This window comes from Hibiscus syriacus, unplaced genomic scaffold (genome assembly GCF_006381635.1).
Source record: "Hibiscus syriacus cultivar Baekdansim isolate YM2019G1 unplaced genomic scaffold, ASM638163v2 tig00111947_pilon, whole genome shotgun sequence".
Lineage (NCBI taxonomy): Eukaryota > Viridiplantae > Streptophyta > Magnoliopsida > Malvales > Malvaceae > Hibiscus > Hibiscus syriacus.
Window position 1 is genome coordinate 1,289,794 of NW_024063219.1, and position 16,336 is coordinate 1,306,129.

Sequence of the window (16,336 nt, forward strand, 5' to 3'; positions counted from 1 at the left end):
AGAAGATCCTTGTCCCCAAGGATCAAATCCAGGAAAATGACCTTTCAGAACTGTATAGTCCTCCCATGTGTCATTTGATTCATCCAAATTCTCCCATCGAACCAGAAGTTGAGTGACTGGCTTACTGTTTCGATTCACTATACGCTTAGCCAAAACCTTTAAAGGTTGAACTCTGAACTGTCCCTCGTCATCTATTGCAGGAGGGTCCGTTGCAACAGTAGAGGAATCCCCAATAAATTTCTTCAGAAGGCTCACATGGAACACTGGATGAAGTCTTGACGAATCTGGTAAGTGTAATCGATAGGCCACTTCACCAATTTTTTCCAGGACTTTATATGGCCCAAAATATTTAGCTGCTAACTTTAGGTTTTTTCGCAAGGCTAATGAAGTCTGTCTGTATGGCTATAGCTTCAGGTAAACCATATCCCCCACATGAAAAACTCTTTCTGATCTTTGTTTATCTGTTTGTTGCTTCATACGGTTGCTTGCTAATTCTAACTGTTGCTTGACCAATTGTCTGATATTCTCTCTACTTGTCATAATATCTTGTACTGATTGCACTGCAGTATCTGTGGTCCAAACCATGATAGGTGGTTTGTAACCATATAAAGCCTGAAAAGGTGTAATTTTTAGGGCAGTGTGATAAGTGGTATTATACCACCACTCTGCATGAGATAACCACTTAGCCCATTTCTTAGGCTGATGGAAACAAAGCCCTCTAAGATATTGTTCTAGACATTGATTAACCCTTTCTGTTTGTCCATCCATTTCAGGATGATAAGCAGTACTGAAAAGGGTCTTAGTACCCAACTGTTTCAGTTCCTTCCAAAATATACTAGTAAAGGTTCTGTCTCTGTTAGAAATGGCCACTTTAGGATGGCCATGCAACTTATACACATTATCCAAGTAGAGTTTAGCTACCTCTGCTGCAGAATAGAGATGAGATAGTGATAGGAAATGATTATATTTGGTAAATTTATCCACAATGACCAATATACAGTTCTTCTTAAGTGAAGTAGGTAATCCTTCAATGAAATCCATAGTGATGATTTCCCAGGTCTGATTAGGAATAGGCAATGGCTGTAGTAATCCAGGCTTTGCAATATGTTCCACTTTAGTTAGTTGGCAAGTCTGACAGCATCTAACAAAAACAGTAACCATAGACTTAAGACTTGGCCAATAAAAAATTGACCTTATCTTGTAATAGGTAGCTTGTATACCTGAATGTCCCCCTTGGGGAGAGTCATGAAAAGTCTGTATGATCTTCACTCTAAGGCTTCCATTAGATCCAATATAAACTCTCCCATCATATCTAAGAATAGCCTTAGAAAATTTCTATTTACTGTCAGCAGCTGAATCAACAGTTAAAATTGAAATCCAATTCTGAGCCAGGGAGTCATTTTGATAACTGTCTTCAACCTCTTGAACCCAAGTAGGAACTAAGACTGTTACACCCATAGTCAAACATTGAGCTTGATCTTCCCACCTTCTAGATAAAGCATCAGCAACCACATTTAATTTTCCTTTTCTATACTGAATAGTATAGTCTAATCCCAAAAGCTTTGTCAACCCTTTCTTTTAAATAGTAGTAGTCAACTTCTACTCGAAAAGAAACTTTAAGGGCTAATGGTCTGTTTTAATAACAAATAGTCTGCTCTCCAAATAATGTCTCCATTTAGAAACCGCCAAGAGAATAGCAAGATATTCTCTTTCATAAATAGATAGTGTTAAATCTCTAGGGCTTAAAGCTTTACTCAAATAAGCAATAGGTCGACCTTCCTGTGAAAGAACAGCCCCAATACCCCCAGAACTAGCATCTGTCTCCAAAGAAAATGTCTTAGAAAAATCAGGCAATGCTAAAACTGGAGCAGAACACATAGCTTTCTTAAGATTTTCAAAAGCAGTATGAGCAGCAGAATTCCACTGAAAGCCATCTTTCTTCAGCAGTAATGTCAATGGTCTGCTAATAATGCCATAATTCTTAATAAATCTTCTGTAATAACCTGTCAGACCTAGAAACCCTCTGAGAGATTTAAGGGTTTTAGGCTTAGGCCAATTTTGCATTGCTTCCACTTTACTAGGATCAGTAGACACCCCTGCAGCAGAAATAATATGGCCAAGGTATTCTACCTTGGTCTGCCCAAAAAACACTTGGACAATTTTGCAAATAATTGATTCTTTTGCAAAACTTCCAAAACTGACTGTAAATGTTCAACATGGTCTTTCATACTGCTGCTATACACCAATATATCATCAAAGAAAACTAAAACAAACTTCCTAAGGAAGGAATTAAATAAATCATTCATAAGAGCTTGAAAGGTAGCAGAAGCATTAGTAAGGCCAAAAGGCATTACCTTAAACTCATAATGGCCTTGATGTGTTCTAAAGGTTGTCTTGTAAATATCTTCAGGGTTAATTCGAATTTTCCAGTAACCTGATCTCAAATCAATCTTTGAGAAATAAATTGCCCCATGCAATTCATCTAATAAATCCTCCACAATAGGAATAGAAAATTTGTCCTTGACAGTCAGACTGTTGAGTTGCCTATAGTCCACACAAAATCTCCAAGTGCCATCCTTATTTTTAATAAGAAGACAAGGAGAGGCAAAGGGGCTCCTGCTAGGTTGAATAATAGAAGAAGTAAGCATAGTAGTTATCTGTTTCTCAACCTCAGCCTTCTGATTATAAGGAAATCTATAAGGTCTTAGATTAACAGGTGTGGCATTAGGTTTAAGTGGAATAGCATGGTCATGAGACCTCTGAGGAGGTAGACCAGCAGGTTCAGCAAAAACTGGTCTGTATTTATCCAGTAGGTGTTGGATTTCAGTAGGAATTGAAGAAGAATGCCCTGTCATAGTCAATAGGACAATATGTCCCATAAGAGCAGAATCCCCTGCACTCATTTTAAGTAATGTAGCCCTTGAAATTTGTTGTAGTTCAGTTGAGGGTTATTGTCCCTGAATACAAATTTGCTGCCCTCCATGGTCAAAACTTAAAGTCATGTTATTGAAGTCCATTAATATTGGACTGAATAACTTCATCCAATCTACTCCTAAAACCATGTCACTGCCTCCCAACTTGAGCAATCTAAAATCATGTATAAATGTATGGCCTTGCATTTGCCATTCCACTTTGTTGCATCTAGCTGAAATAAATAATTGTTGACCATTAGCCACAGTAATAGCCAAGGGGTAAGGAGTAGTAATTTGGATACCAGCATCAGCCCATTTAGGAGTCAAAAATCTGTGTGTACTCCCACTATCTATTAGAATATTCAATGGTCTGCCCTGAATAGCTCCCTGTATCCTCAGTGTAGTATGACCAATAGAGCTAGTAATGGCATTCATAGATATTTCCAATGTTTCTTCCTCTTCTTATGGAGACTGATCTGAGTCTGTAGGAAAAATTTCTGCTGAGGAAGTGTCAACTTCCTCAGTAATCATATTTAGCTGTCTGTTTTTACATTGATGACCTGGAATGAATTTCTCTCCATATTTAAAATAGAGGTTATTCTGTCTTCTATACTTAATAAGATTCTGCTTAGAGTTTGGCACTGCTGTAGGTTTTGTATTTACTAGCAATGAAACTGATTTAGAAACAGTGATGGGGTTTGGGTTGGGTGGGAATTTAAAAGAAGGCCTCAACCTTCTGTTCTCAAACTCCACAGACAATTCATAGAGCTTAGCTTGCTTACATGCTTCAAACAAATTCCTAGGATCCAAAGCTTTGACCCTATGCTTAATATCATCCCTGAGTCCACTAATAAAGAGTGACACAAAAAATTCTTCAGTCAAAGTAGGATTATGTAGAAGCATATAAGGTTGTAGCTCTTCAAACTTCTCCTGATAAGTCTCTACAGACCCCTTCTGTATCAACATAGTAAACTCCTCTACAATATCAGAAAATGATCTATCACTAAATCTGTGATAAATATCAGCTTCAAATTCATGCCAAGTGACATGGTGTTTCTGCATTATATACCCATCAAACCATATTTCTGCTTTACCAGTTAAATACATAGTGGCTACCTCCACTCTTTGTTCCATAGGTACACTGCAAATAGAAAAATACTTCAAACATTTATGGATCCACCCTCTAGGATTAACTCCTTCAAAGAAAGGAAGTTCTATTTTTGGTCTGTGCCACATACTTCCTGAACTGTTAAATGAGCCCCTTGTACCCTTTTTTCAGCTTCTAGTCCCCACATAACAGGTCTAGTGTTACTGTTTTCCCTCATTTGATTCTCAGGCCTATCACTGTTCCTAAGGGCTAAACAAGCATCAGGCTTATCCTTCAAAATTCTAGGTTCATTCGTTTTATAGTTGAATCGTGATTTATCCTTCTCTACAGTCACCAAAACAGGATTTTTCGCTCCATTTTTAGAGCTATTAGGAGTGTATACCTGATCACCTGCAGATTGCTCTTGTTCACCATTTCTGCCCGTTAAGATCTTTAAAATATCCTCCACATAGCCATGATTCGTGTTCATCCTTGCCTCCAGTGCAGTAATCTTGTTTTCCTGAGTCTCCCACCATTTAGGTGGATTTTTCTCATTTTGGCCTTGTTTCACCAATGCAGCTAGGTCCTCAATCTGTTTCTGAATCCCAGCTAAATCAGTTTCTGCCATAGATTGATTCTTCTTTGGCATGCCCTTAAAAAATTTCCCTTGCCAAAATCGTAGCTCTGATTACCAATTTGTTATAGATTGAAGAGAAATAGAGAAGAATTCGAGAGAAAGATGAGAGAATAGGAGAGGATTCAGAGATAAGAAAAGTTCATTCATTTTCTGAGCATAAATGACTACAAGCAGGGATTTTTATTTAGTTACAAAAATAGTACTGGGAATCTAAATTCTACCAGCTGGCATTAATACTAACAGATTGCTAACAGACTTGATTTGTATCATTTCTCTTCTCAGCCTGCATTGGGCCATCTGATCTGGGCCATCTGATCTGGGCCGCTCCATTGTGCTTCTGGACTACTCCAACTCAACCTGCTCCATCTCGTCAGGTAACTTAATCATCTGACCCTCTTTTGATTTAATTCCCAATTTACAATTTTCAATCCCTAATCCTCGAGCAACCATCCCCAATTCCTCCCCTCTCTCGTCCATTCCCAATCTCTTCTCTCCTCGCCGTTCTTCTTCTCTTCGCCGTTCTTCTTCTCCTCCGACCATAACATACACACTAACATAGTCAGTCCTTTTGACATCCCATCACTTGGTGGTAACAGGTACTACCTAACTTTTATTAATGATTTTAGTATAAAAAGTTGGGTTTATATCTTGAAAGAAAAATCAGAAACACAGAATAAATTGAAAGAATTTAAAGCAATAACAGAAAAGGCAAAGTAACCAATATTTAAATATACTCAGATCTGATAGAGAAGATGAGTATACATCATATTTATTTGAAGACTTCTACAACGAGCATGACATCGTTCATCAGTTGACAATTAGATATATCCTCAACAAAATGGACTAGTTGAAATAAAGAATCACACAATCCTTGACATGGCGAGGAACATGATAAAAGGTAAGTGTCTACCAAGAAATTTATGGGCTGAAGCTGTTCATTGTGCAATTTACCAATTAAATCGATGCCCAACAAAAAGGTGTAAAGTATATGACGCCAAATGAAGCATGAAGTGGTCAAAAACCGGGAGTTAGACACCTCAAGATTTTTGGTTACATTGCCTACGCCCACGTCCCTGAGCAAATAAGAATGAAGATCGATGACAAAGGAGAGAAGTGTATTTTCATTGACTATAATGAAAGAAGCAAAGTCTACAGACTATATAATCCTCTCACGAACATGGTAATAATTTCAAGAGATGTCGAGTTTGATGGAGTAAAGAAGAAAAGAAGGTCGAAGGACTATTTTTTTATGAAGATAAAGATGATGATGTTCTTATTAATCAAGATGAACAAGATGATGATCAAGGTCATCAACAAAATTCTATTACATCATTATCATTAAGTAGCAACAATAGTAGTAATAGTGGAACAAAGAATATTGAAGTACCTCTCACAGAAGTTTAAAAATCTACAAGGGAGAGAAGAATACCATAAAGGTACAATAATTGTGAATTACAAAATGTTTCACTTTTCTGCTTACTCGCAAATAATGATCCAATAACATATGAAGAAGCAATTGAAGATGACAAGTGAAAAAATGCAATAGATGAAGAAATTGAATCGATAGAAAAAAATGATATGTGGGAGTTAACAACCCGATTAGAAGGTTACAACCCAATTGGGGTCAAGTGGGTTTACAAGACAAAACCAACAAGGAAGGAAAAGTGGAGAAATATAAAGCAAGATTAGTTGCCAAAGGCTATAAACAAAGAAAATGAATAGAATAAGATGAAGTATTTTCTCCAGTAGCAAGGATCGAGACTATTAGACTTATCACAACATTAACAATACAAAACAAATGGAAGATTTATCAAATGGATGTGAAGTCGGCATTTCAAAATGGCTACCTAGAAGAAGAAGTTTATACCGAGAAACAACCTAGGTACATTAAAAAGGGCATGAAGATAAGATTTATCGATTAAGAAAGCTTTGTATGGATTAAAGCAAGCTCCAAGAGCGTGGAACAAGAGGATAGATGAATACTTTCAAAGAAATTGATTCATGAAGAGTCTATACGAACATGCCTTATGTACGAAGAAAAATGAAAACGATGATATCATGATCGTGTGAATATACTTGGATGGCATGATTTTCACATGAAACAATCCAGATATGTTCTACTTGAAATGAAAGATATTGGTGAAATGTCATACTTTATTTGAGTCGAGGTGAAACAAATACAATATGTAATATTTATTTCACAAAAAAGTGAGCAGAACAAATTTTAAGCAAATTTAGAATGGAAGATTGCAAGTCGGTAGCCACTCTAGCAGAACCATGCATGAAATTAAGTGTTATCCAACAAGAGAGTCAATCAGTCCGACTTTATTTAAAAGCATCGTTGGAAGTCTAAGGTATCTAACTATCAAATGACTAGACATAACATATGATGTGGGATTGGTGAGTAGATTCATGGAGAATCCGAAACAAGATCATTAGATTGAAACAAAGAGAATTTTAATATATGTTAAAGGTACGACTGATCATGGTCTATTCTACACACATCTAAAAAATTAAAGTTGGTTATTTAGACAGTGATTATAGAGACTTAGATGACCGAAAAAAGTACTTTCGGATATCTATTTCATATCGATTCTGCAATATTTTCATAGCCATCAAAGAAGAAAAAACAATGGCTCTTTTGACATTTGAAGCAGAATATATAGCCGCAACAGCGTGCACTTGCCAAGCAATGTGGTTGAAGAATATTTTGAATGAGTTAAACTTGACACAAGAAGAACCGACTACAATTTATGTCGACAACAAGTCTACAATTTCTCTTGCAAAGAATCTTGTCTCTCATAGCCGAAGCAAGCACATTGATACAAAGTATCACTTTATATGAGAGCAAGTGAAGAACAATAATGTGAAATTAGTCTATTGCAAAACTGAATATCAATTAACAAACATTTTTACGAAGAAATATATTCAATCGACTCAATGAAAAGTTCGGAATAAAAAATCAAGTTTCAGGGGAATTGTTTGTTTAAAATCAAACATGATTTTAAATGTCAACAAATTATAATTAAAATCTCGGCAACATGTGACAAGTGGAAAATGATTGGCAACAAGATGACCGACAACTTGTGAGGATAAAACAAAAGGCAAAGATTAGAAAATTCATGGAAGGAAGGTAGAAGCTAGAGAATTCTAGATAGTGGGTTATGTACACTATAAATATGTGATCCTTGATTTAGTATAATGTAATTTGTGTGAAGTAAAAAATAGAGTAAAAGATAAGTTTAGAAAAGATTTGTTGTTTATGGTGTTTGTAAACTAGCCAAAACTAGTGTTGTATCGTAGTTTGTTCGTATTAATAATAGTGCGAGTTATAAAATATATCGAATCCTACCAACGTTTCCAACATTAATGGTGAAGCAGAAACAAAACTATTGCATTGGATATACAATATATCACTATACTTATGAGATTATTTCAGTATAGATGAATTTCTGTGTAAAAAGACAATCACTGCAAGGAAGCTCAATGATCCATCTAAAACAAAAATGCAGAAGATGTGAGAAAATTATGAGGAAAAAACCAATAAACAAAAGCAAACTTGAAAGCCTGAAGCCTATTGACTATTAGTGCGAACAAAATGATAATAACGATCATCAAAATCAGATATAAGAGCCAAACAAAACTAATACCAATGCTTCCTTGCGGAAGTTTATTGGGATCAGGAGGGGCTTTCCCCTTCCTAAAAAGCTTGGTCCTCATTTTAATAACCTCGGGGTTTTTTTTTTTTTAGAAGCCATCACTTGATTATGAAAACGTGTTTAATCTCTTGAAATATGCATTAGATTGATGTATACTTCGACTCCAAATATATAAAGAAACTCAACTAACTCATCAATTATACGTAAACAAACAAAGTAACTAACAAAATTGTTTTTTTATTGAAAAGTGCAATAACATAAAACTCGAAAAACTCATGAGCAACTCGAAAATATAATATATTAAAATTTTATTTTAAAAAAAATAAATTATTAATAATATTAACATTTATATGTTAATTTAAAAAATTACAATATTTTTTCATGTATTTAAGGTTCTTTTTTTAGGTTTGAGTTTGTTAATTTTCAAGCTTTTTCGATCTTTTACGAACTTCAATTCATGGTTTCGAGTTCGAATCAAGCTTGAAAATTTTAGGCTCATAAGCTTTTGAGCCGAGTTAAACTCTATTTTAAAGTTTTCAAGTCGAGTTAAGCTCAGCAATACTCAAGCTTGACTCAGCTCGTTTACGAACATAAGCTGCAAATGTCATACAACTTTAGTTATAATAGATATTAAAATCTACATAATAAAACACAATAAAGTCATAAACGATATATAGATTTCTAATCATAATAGATCTCTACAATTATAAATATTTAGAAAAAAATAATAAACTTAAAATTTAATTATGTCACCTCTCACTCAAAAGAATTCACCAAGAAAATAACATTAAACCTAATGAAAAATTGCATATTAAACCATGTGTATTAGATGTAACTTATATGGGTGAAAACCAATTCCTGCAAACGCTTCCAGTTTGTGGTTGGGAGACATCGTGTAATGCTTCCATCGTCAAGGTGATAAATGCCGGCTTCACGACAAACTGATGGATATGTTGGGTAATCTCCATACTCGAACACTTGTAAGAAGTAAGTACAATTGTTATCAAATTTATTGGGATCTTTCGATGCAAGGCAACCTACGGGTCCCAAGAATAAAGATTGATTACCCAAATCAGTTAATCTTGATAGACAAAATTCCAAAACTAAAACTGTTCATAGGTATTCGCCAATACAGTATCGATTCTTAAGAGATTTTGATCGATTATATGATACAATAATATTTAAAAGGGTAAATTACCCAAATCAGTTCATCTTGATTAGATGACGACACTTCCATGCACACAGCGCCTTGAATGAACTGATCTCCGTCTTAATTCTCTTACAAACCTTGTTCGAATGCTTTATTGGTAAAACTCATCTGTAAATGTCTGAACTTAGCCCATTCTTCGTCAATGATTTGAGATAACAGTGCAACATTTTGACATATAGTTTGGTCCCTGCTACTGCTACTTGGTTGTTTAGTTATTGCTCCATAAGCCAAATATTTACCCTAAACCATATGGTAAAAGCCAATTTGACTGCAAAGTTGGAAGTAATTCCAAAAGCATTGTTAATGTTAGAACATTCTCGACCACGACAAATACGAACTCTGACGTTCTCATCATAAAATTTATACACTCTTATTGTGGGGAAAACAAAACAAAAGGACAGCGACCTCCCACCATCCACTGTACATGGAAACAACCCAAGTATACATTTTCTTCCATAACCCCGTTCATCTCACTGATATGCAGCTCTTTCCACGGTATTGGAAATTGAAGAGGAGGCAAAAAAATTATTATGCAGCAGCAGTTCAAGAAAACTGAAGTTCGAGTGGATTAGTAAAATCAAAACCCTCTTTTATCAGCTCTTGTTGTTTGCACCAAGGCTTTCATAAAATAAGATATACCCGTGATCTGTATTGCTCGAGTACTCCTGGGCTGACCCAAAGAATGTCTGAACTGCAGACTCATCAATCATCTCCACATTTTCGTCATCGAAAAATAACCAGTGGTTATGGCTTTTCACCAGACTAACATAGTGCCCATGGTTGGGTCCACTTCCCACGTGAACTACTACAGCAAATAGAGAATACTCAGAATCTGCATCTTCAACGGTATTGCTCAGTTTCAGCTCAAGCGGGAACACAACGCGGTAGGAGAGTTTCTTGTAACCGCCAAGCTGCTCAATGTACTTGAACCGTTTCAAATGGATAACCAGGATGAGAGGAGGCTTCTTTATCTTCATTCTCTTCTGGGCCTCTTGCAAACTGCAAGTAAATATCCATAATTATTTATAAATGCATATTCATCAATAAAATGACTATGATATGCACCTTTGGAACCATTGAAAGATTAGACTTTAAACTCTGCATCCTTTAACTTAACTATTTACGAACATGAAACAGTTAATTGCACCATGCAAGTTTGATGTTCGAATCATTAGGGAAAACTCGTGATTATGAGTTTATTCTTTCGAACATCTCATTTAAGTCCATGACCAAAATTGACATGGAAAACACCCTCAATTTAACATGTTTGGTCTTGTCTTGCCTATCTGCAGATCTCACACATTATAGTAATCAAGAGAACTATCAATCCTCATTGTAAACTACTTTTACAAACTGAATCCTAAAACCAAGTGAGAAGAGAATAGGCATTCAAAATAAGATATATCTACAAGAAAACGTGTATAAAGGAAAAGTACCTGCAGCACTTGTCACAGAAAAACTTGTCTTCTGCATTCAATGTCTCAGTAGAACTGAAATTTTTCAAACAGCTAGTTATTGAGCTATTTTGTTCAATATCAAGGCTCAAATCCAAGAAAGCTTCGTCTCTCGCCGTCACTGTCTCACATCGCAAGCATCTTGTCTCATTGGTAAGTATTCCCTGTCTCAAAATGCCCAATCAGATAACGAAATTCTTCCTAAAAGTTAACATACATGAATGCAAAAACAAGGAAACCCACACACATACACAGAGACACTCAGAGAGGAGAGAAACAAATGTAAAAGCAAATACAATGCAAAATCAAAGCAATTGATCAGAATGTAGGAATACTACCTGAAAATTCTTGTGAACCCAGGTAACCAGAGGCTCTTTTTTAACACCATTTGCCTGAGGATTCTTTGGCCCATTTGCATTCTTTTCAGATGGTGATAAAGTTTCTGCCTCCTTTTTTCCAGCTTGGGCCTCTTTCTCCAGTATGTCAACAAGTTCATTTAGCAAAAAATTCAAGAACTCGTGAGCATCCTGCCAAAAACCAAAAAGAGAGAAAAACAGAGACAAATATTTATTCTCTTCAGCATTAATCATCGTTCATTAATGATGATAAAGAAAGAAAGCCAACTTTTTTGTGACATGCCAGGAAAAAGTTACAACATTAGACCAATTGGAAACCTTGAATTTCATAGAAGAGATCATCAACTTAGAGGAAGATCTTCAGCCAAATAAATATAAAGCACCTACTACCTGGTGCATATAGCTGCGGAAAAGCTCATTTTGTTTCTTCAATCTCTGTACAAAACGCTTTGGAGCAATAACACCAGTCTTCTTCTTCTGTGAATTTATCTGAACATAAAGAACAACTAGCAGTTGGCCCCATTAGCAATCAAGTATAAGCCACATATGTCACACAACCACAGGAGGGTGAGAGGTGGAGGGAAAATATACCATAGCAATTAATAACCTTTGTTAGACTGAAGACAATCATCCTCCCTACCACAGCTAAAACTTAGGACCCTTTTTTTTTTATAGAAAGAGGCCTCATTAAAATCCTCCTTCAATCCCTCCATGTTATGAGAGTAACATGAAGGAACAACGAAGGAGGAAAGGAGAGCCAAGAAAACTTTTATTCACAAGAACCAGATTACAAGATTGAACAAACTCCTACACTTCCAACAGAAGAACATAAAACTTAACACAAAACATCCAACAAACAGGGAGGTACAATTCCTGTTAAACAACACAACAATAACCAAAATCACCCTATCCCATCTTTAGCAAGTTTATCAGCTTCCCAGTTTGCCGCCCTTGAAATATGCCTAAATATAATATCCTTTCCAATCAAAAGCGAAACTATATCCTTCACCAAGGATAGATGCAAAGGAGGGCTTAAACCCGGATTCTGGATCCACTTCAGAGCGTTAGATGAGTCTGATTCCAAGATAACTCTCTGATTTGCGACAAAATCCAACTCCTCCATAAGACAAATCCCTCTTTTGATAGCCAACAGCTCTGCCAAGATAGGAGGACCACCCCCTACTGCTTCAGAAAACCACTGAAGTAATAGACCTCTGCTATCTCGAAACAGACCACCAATACCTCCTTTTTCCCAACCCGAAACCATCGCTCCATCAACATTTAACTTTAGAAACCCCTCCGGTGGAGGAACCCAGCAAGCAGGTTGAGAGCAATCCTTTCCTGATCTACCAATCGAATCAGCAATTTTCAAATCACCTACTAGAAAATCTAGAGGAATACCCACATCCTTGAAACGAGCACTAAACCAGGAAGCCACTCTAAATCTAACAATGAAAGATAATCTGACCAAATCCAGCTTTCCTTTCTGAAAGATAATCTCATTTCTACACTTCCATACTGACCACATCACTGCCCTAGGAATGAATTTCCAAATCAAAGAGTTAGTCATAAAATCATCCCACAAAATTAGAAATTCCATGGTACACTTTGGAGTCACCAATGACACATTCCACATTTTCAAGAAGGAGGACCACAGACCCCACACAACCCTGCAATGCAGAAACAGATGGGAAACTGATTCCACCTCCCTACCACACAAAACACAACGTTGGTCAACAATCTCTGCAACACCTCTCTTTGCTAACTCCTCTTTAACCGGTACTCTATGTTGCACTAGTTGCCAAACAAACAATTCCACCCTTGGAGGAGCTAAACCAGACCAAATATTCTTATCCCAATTCACTTGATTTTGCTCAGAACCACGTTGTTCATAAAAAGCGTTTATACAAGATTTAGCTATAAAATTTCCTTCACCATTCCCTAACCAAATCCAACAATCATCTTCAGTAGGAAAAGGAGAGGTATTATTCAACATAGAAATCAACTGCATCCACTGTTCTACTTCCCAATCAGCCAAATTCCTTCTCATTTGGATGTCCCACACCCAACCCGAAGCATTATTTACCCTAAACTCCTTCACTTTACCCGATTTATTAATTGATAGAACATAAAGTCTAGGAAACAACAATTTCAGGGGAACATCACCCAACCATACATCATTCCAGAACTGCACATCTTCCCCTTAAAGGCCAAAGAGAAAACCTTAACAAAACATTTTGTATGCATCTAAGCAATTTCCTAAAGGACCATACTTCCAATACAGAAGTATCAAACCAAACCATTTAAAAGGAGTTTAAAAAAAGAAGCAGAAAAAAACATAAGCAGCTGATAGAAAGGATAGGATTTGCAGAAAATAAAATGACTAATGTTAAAATAGATTTTTAAAATGCATGAATATCATTCCTTCTTGTACAAAGATGGGTCCTTGAGCAAATGTAATGAAGAGTTCATAGTAATAAGCCATTTAAAAACAATAATTATATTTATTTCCGATCACATCTTGTTAAAAGTTTACATAAGGTCCATTTTTCATCAAATCATTAAGATGAGATACTGGGCTTCATACTTCTAACCAATTGCACATGGGCTTCTAGGATGTCTAATAATAAAATAAAAAAAATTAAATGAATCAAATGGGAGAATAATTCATGGAAATTAAGGCAAGAACAAAACAAGGCATTGCAACTTAAGCACATTGTAACACCATTTGCTTACTAGAAGACAAATTATCACTAGGCAGAAAAAGTAATCTGCTCTAAAGAGATATGGGTTGCTCATTAAGATAGAGTACAACCCAAGATCACTACATTTCTGGCGGGGTTATTACCTGTGTAAAAAGATCTGCCAAGCAAGTCAGCAGATTTTCTTCAGCATCAACACCATTTTTATGACTTGCATAATATTCTAGCAGCTGTTCACGAAATGGGACACAGAAATAAAGTGCCTGAAAAAAATAGCAATGAAATGAGACTATCGCGATTATTGAGTCTAAGAGGCTATTCTGTAAAAGTAGTTAGAAAGCATGGAATAAAAATAGAGTAACAGCATGTAATTGGATAAAAGGAAAAGCTCATGGGTACGGAACAATCCAGTAATGCATATATAGCACTTACCAATTCGGTTGCATACATTCAGAAATGACAGTCAAGCTAATCAGATGTTGTGCAATCTAAGTCAACCAATCTACCACATGAAACTTCAAATGCAACAGTCATCATACCATGCATAAAACTCTTCCAACCAAATAAATTTTAAATATTTCACATAACTCAAATTAATAAAAATTACCAACGTTAGATAAACAAAGAAAGAAGAAATTTAAAATATGCTAAATATAAGGTTGAACATGAACTGTAAGTTACCTTATTAGTATTGATGAATTAGAAAATCATTTATGCTGTCACCAACAAAAATGGACCCCGGACAAAATTTTCCTCCTTTCCTAATATTAGTTGATATCTATCATGGTAAAAACCATCTCAGTATGCATATCTTGAATATAAACCTTCTAATGTCAATCTAAATTGTGACAACCACACCACCAGAATGAAGCACAGCATGCAATTACCGGAAAATTTCACTGCCATCAATTCCCTTCAGGACTTTCCCAAATTTACTTACTTTCAACTGCTATCAGTGGAGCAAGTGAACTATTAGTAAAAACCACTAGAATCCAAAAAATACGAACCGTGAATATTTTCAAACAAGAAAATAATAAACATGTACCAGAATAGATTTGTATAAACAACTATTATTAAAAAGAAATTGTTCGAAGCTAAAAATTCAAAATCAATCTAATCGGAATATTATAATTAACATAAAACTATCAAATTCAATATATATTTTTTTTAAAGGACAAAACGTGACAAATGGAATTAGATTCAAAATTGAATTGCTACTGAAAGAAGAAGAGTATCAAATAAAAACCTGCAAAACGCTGTTGCAATAGCAAGTGTTGCCGAAGTTCTCAAGGCCAAAATATCGCTCGCCTTCAGGGAACTGATCGCCCAATGCTTTCTCGAGTTTTGAACCCGTTGCGCCCATTTATAAAACTATAAGTCTAACTCAGATCATCTCCCGATCGATTCAGCTCAGTGATTCCATCTCGCTATTCACAATTGCAATTATCTCTCCCTCTTCTTAAGTTTTGATTCGGACTAGTTAGGGTTTGTTTAGTTGAATTGTGTTTTTTTTTCCTTTTATTTTTGTGGTTTTCTATTTCCAGTTTAGGGCGGTGGAAATGAACCAAAGGTATGTCTCGTTTTCTTTTGAGCCGGCTGTTGGGACGGAAGGTATAAAATAGGTCAAAATGACATATCAGTCTCTGTGTTATATATCTAATTATATTTTAGTCCTTCCACTGAAAAATAGGTTTAATTACAAAATAAGTAACTAAACTATATTTTTATTGACTTTAATTATCTTAAAATTTTAAAATAAGCTTATAGCATTTTATTTTGTTCTCTTTTCTAAGTTTTCTATTAAAAATACATTATCCAATAAATGTGGGATGTGTGACATCTTTCATTAATAAGTGTCTAATTAAAATATCAAAAATATTTTTGGTATATATACAAATTTCCCAAAACTTTGATAGTGTGGGGTTCATTGACTCCCGCCAATTATATTTTTAATTAATAATTAATATAAAAATATTTTTTAAATAAATACATAAATTATCAGATCCCCTTCAATTAAAATATTGTCTTTATAAAAAATTAAAAAATATTTTAATCCCCACGGTAAAACTAAATAATGCTTGTTAATTTAATAAATTGATCATGCTTTAAGAAACGAATTTTTAATATTAGACTTGTAATATCAGTTTGAATCTAAAGTAAGAAATTAAAAAATAATGTTAGTTAATTTACAAATTTGCATTTATATTTATCAAAAATATTTTTTTAATTTTGGATTTATTATAAAATAAATGTACAAATTATATTATTTTCACGAATTGCTGTCTAAACTATTTTTTTTGAATCATTTAAGTGTTTAAC

The 16,336-nt window shown here is 35.1% G+C and overlaps 1 protein-coding gene across 1 annotated transcript; it reads right to left on the reverse strand.

The window, feature by feature from the left end:
* Positions 1–9,778: 9,778 nt before the first annotated feature.
* Positions 9,779–15,572, reverse strand: LOC120173356 (ubiquitin carboxyl-terminal hydrolase 3-like). The gene is made up of 6 exons (XM_039180553.1): positions 15,264–15,572; positions 14,164–14,280; positions 11,706–11,804; positions 11,298–11,486; positions 10,942–11,123; positions 9,779–10,504 (listed from the first exon to the last, which is right to left on the reverse strand). The coding sequence occupies exons 1-6, from the start codon at positions 15,378–15,380 to the stop codon at positions 10,099–10,101; spliced, it is 1,110 nt and encodes a 369-aa protein (XP_039036484.1). The 5' UTR covers positions 15,381–15,572; the 3' UTR covers positions 9,779–10,098.
* Positions 15,573–16,336: the final 764 nt, after the last annotated feature.

What these genes read in the sequence shown, in the direction of transcription:
- LOC120173356 (XM_039180553.1), bottom strand. Translation starts at nt 15,380, where the DNA reads ATGGGCGCAACGGGTTCAAAACTCGAGAAAGCATTGGGCGATCAGTTC. An exon ending in TGGCAGATCTTTTTACACAG is followed by an intron (nt 11,805 to 14,163) that starts GTAATAACCCCG and finishes CTTTATGTTCAG; the next exon opens with ATAAATTCACAGAAGAAGAA. An exon ending in TTCTGTGACAAGTGCTGCAG is followed by an intron (nt 10,505 to 10,941) that starts GTACTTTTCCTT and finishes ATTTACTTGCAG; the next exon opens with TTTGCAAGAGGCCCAGAAGA.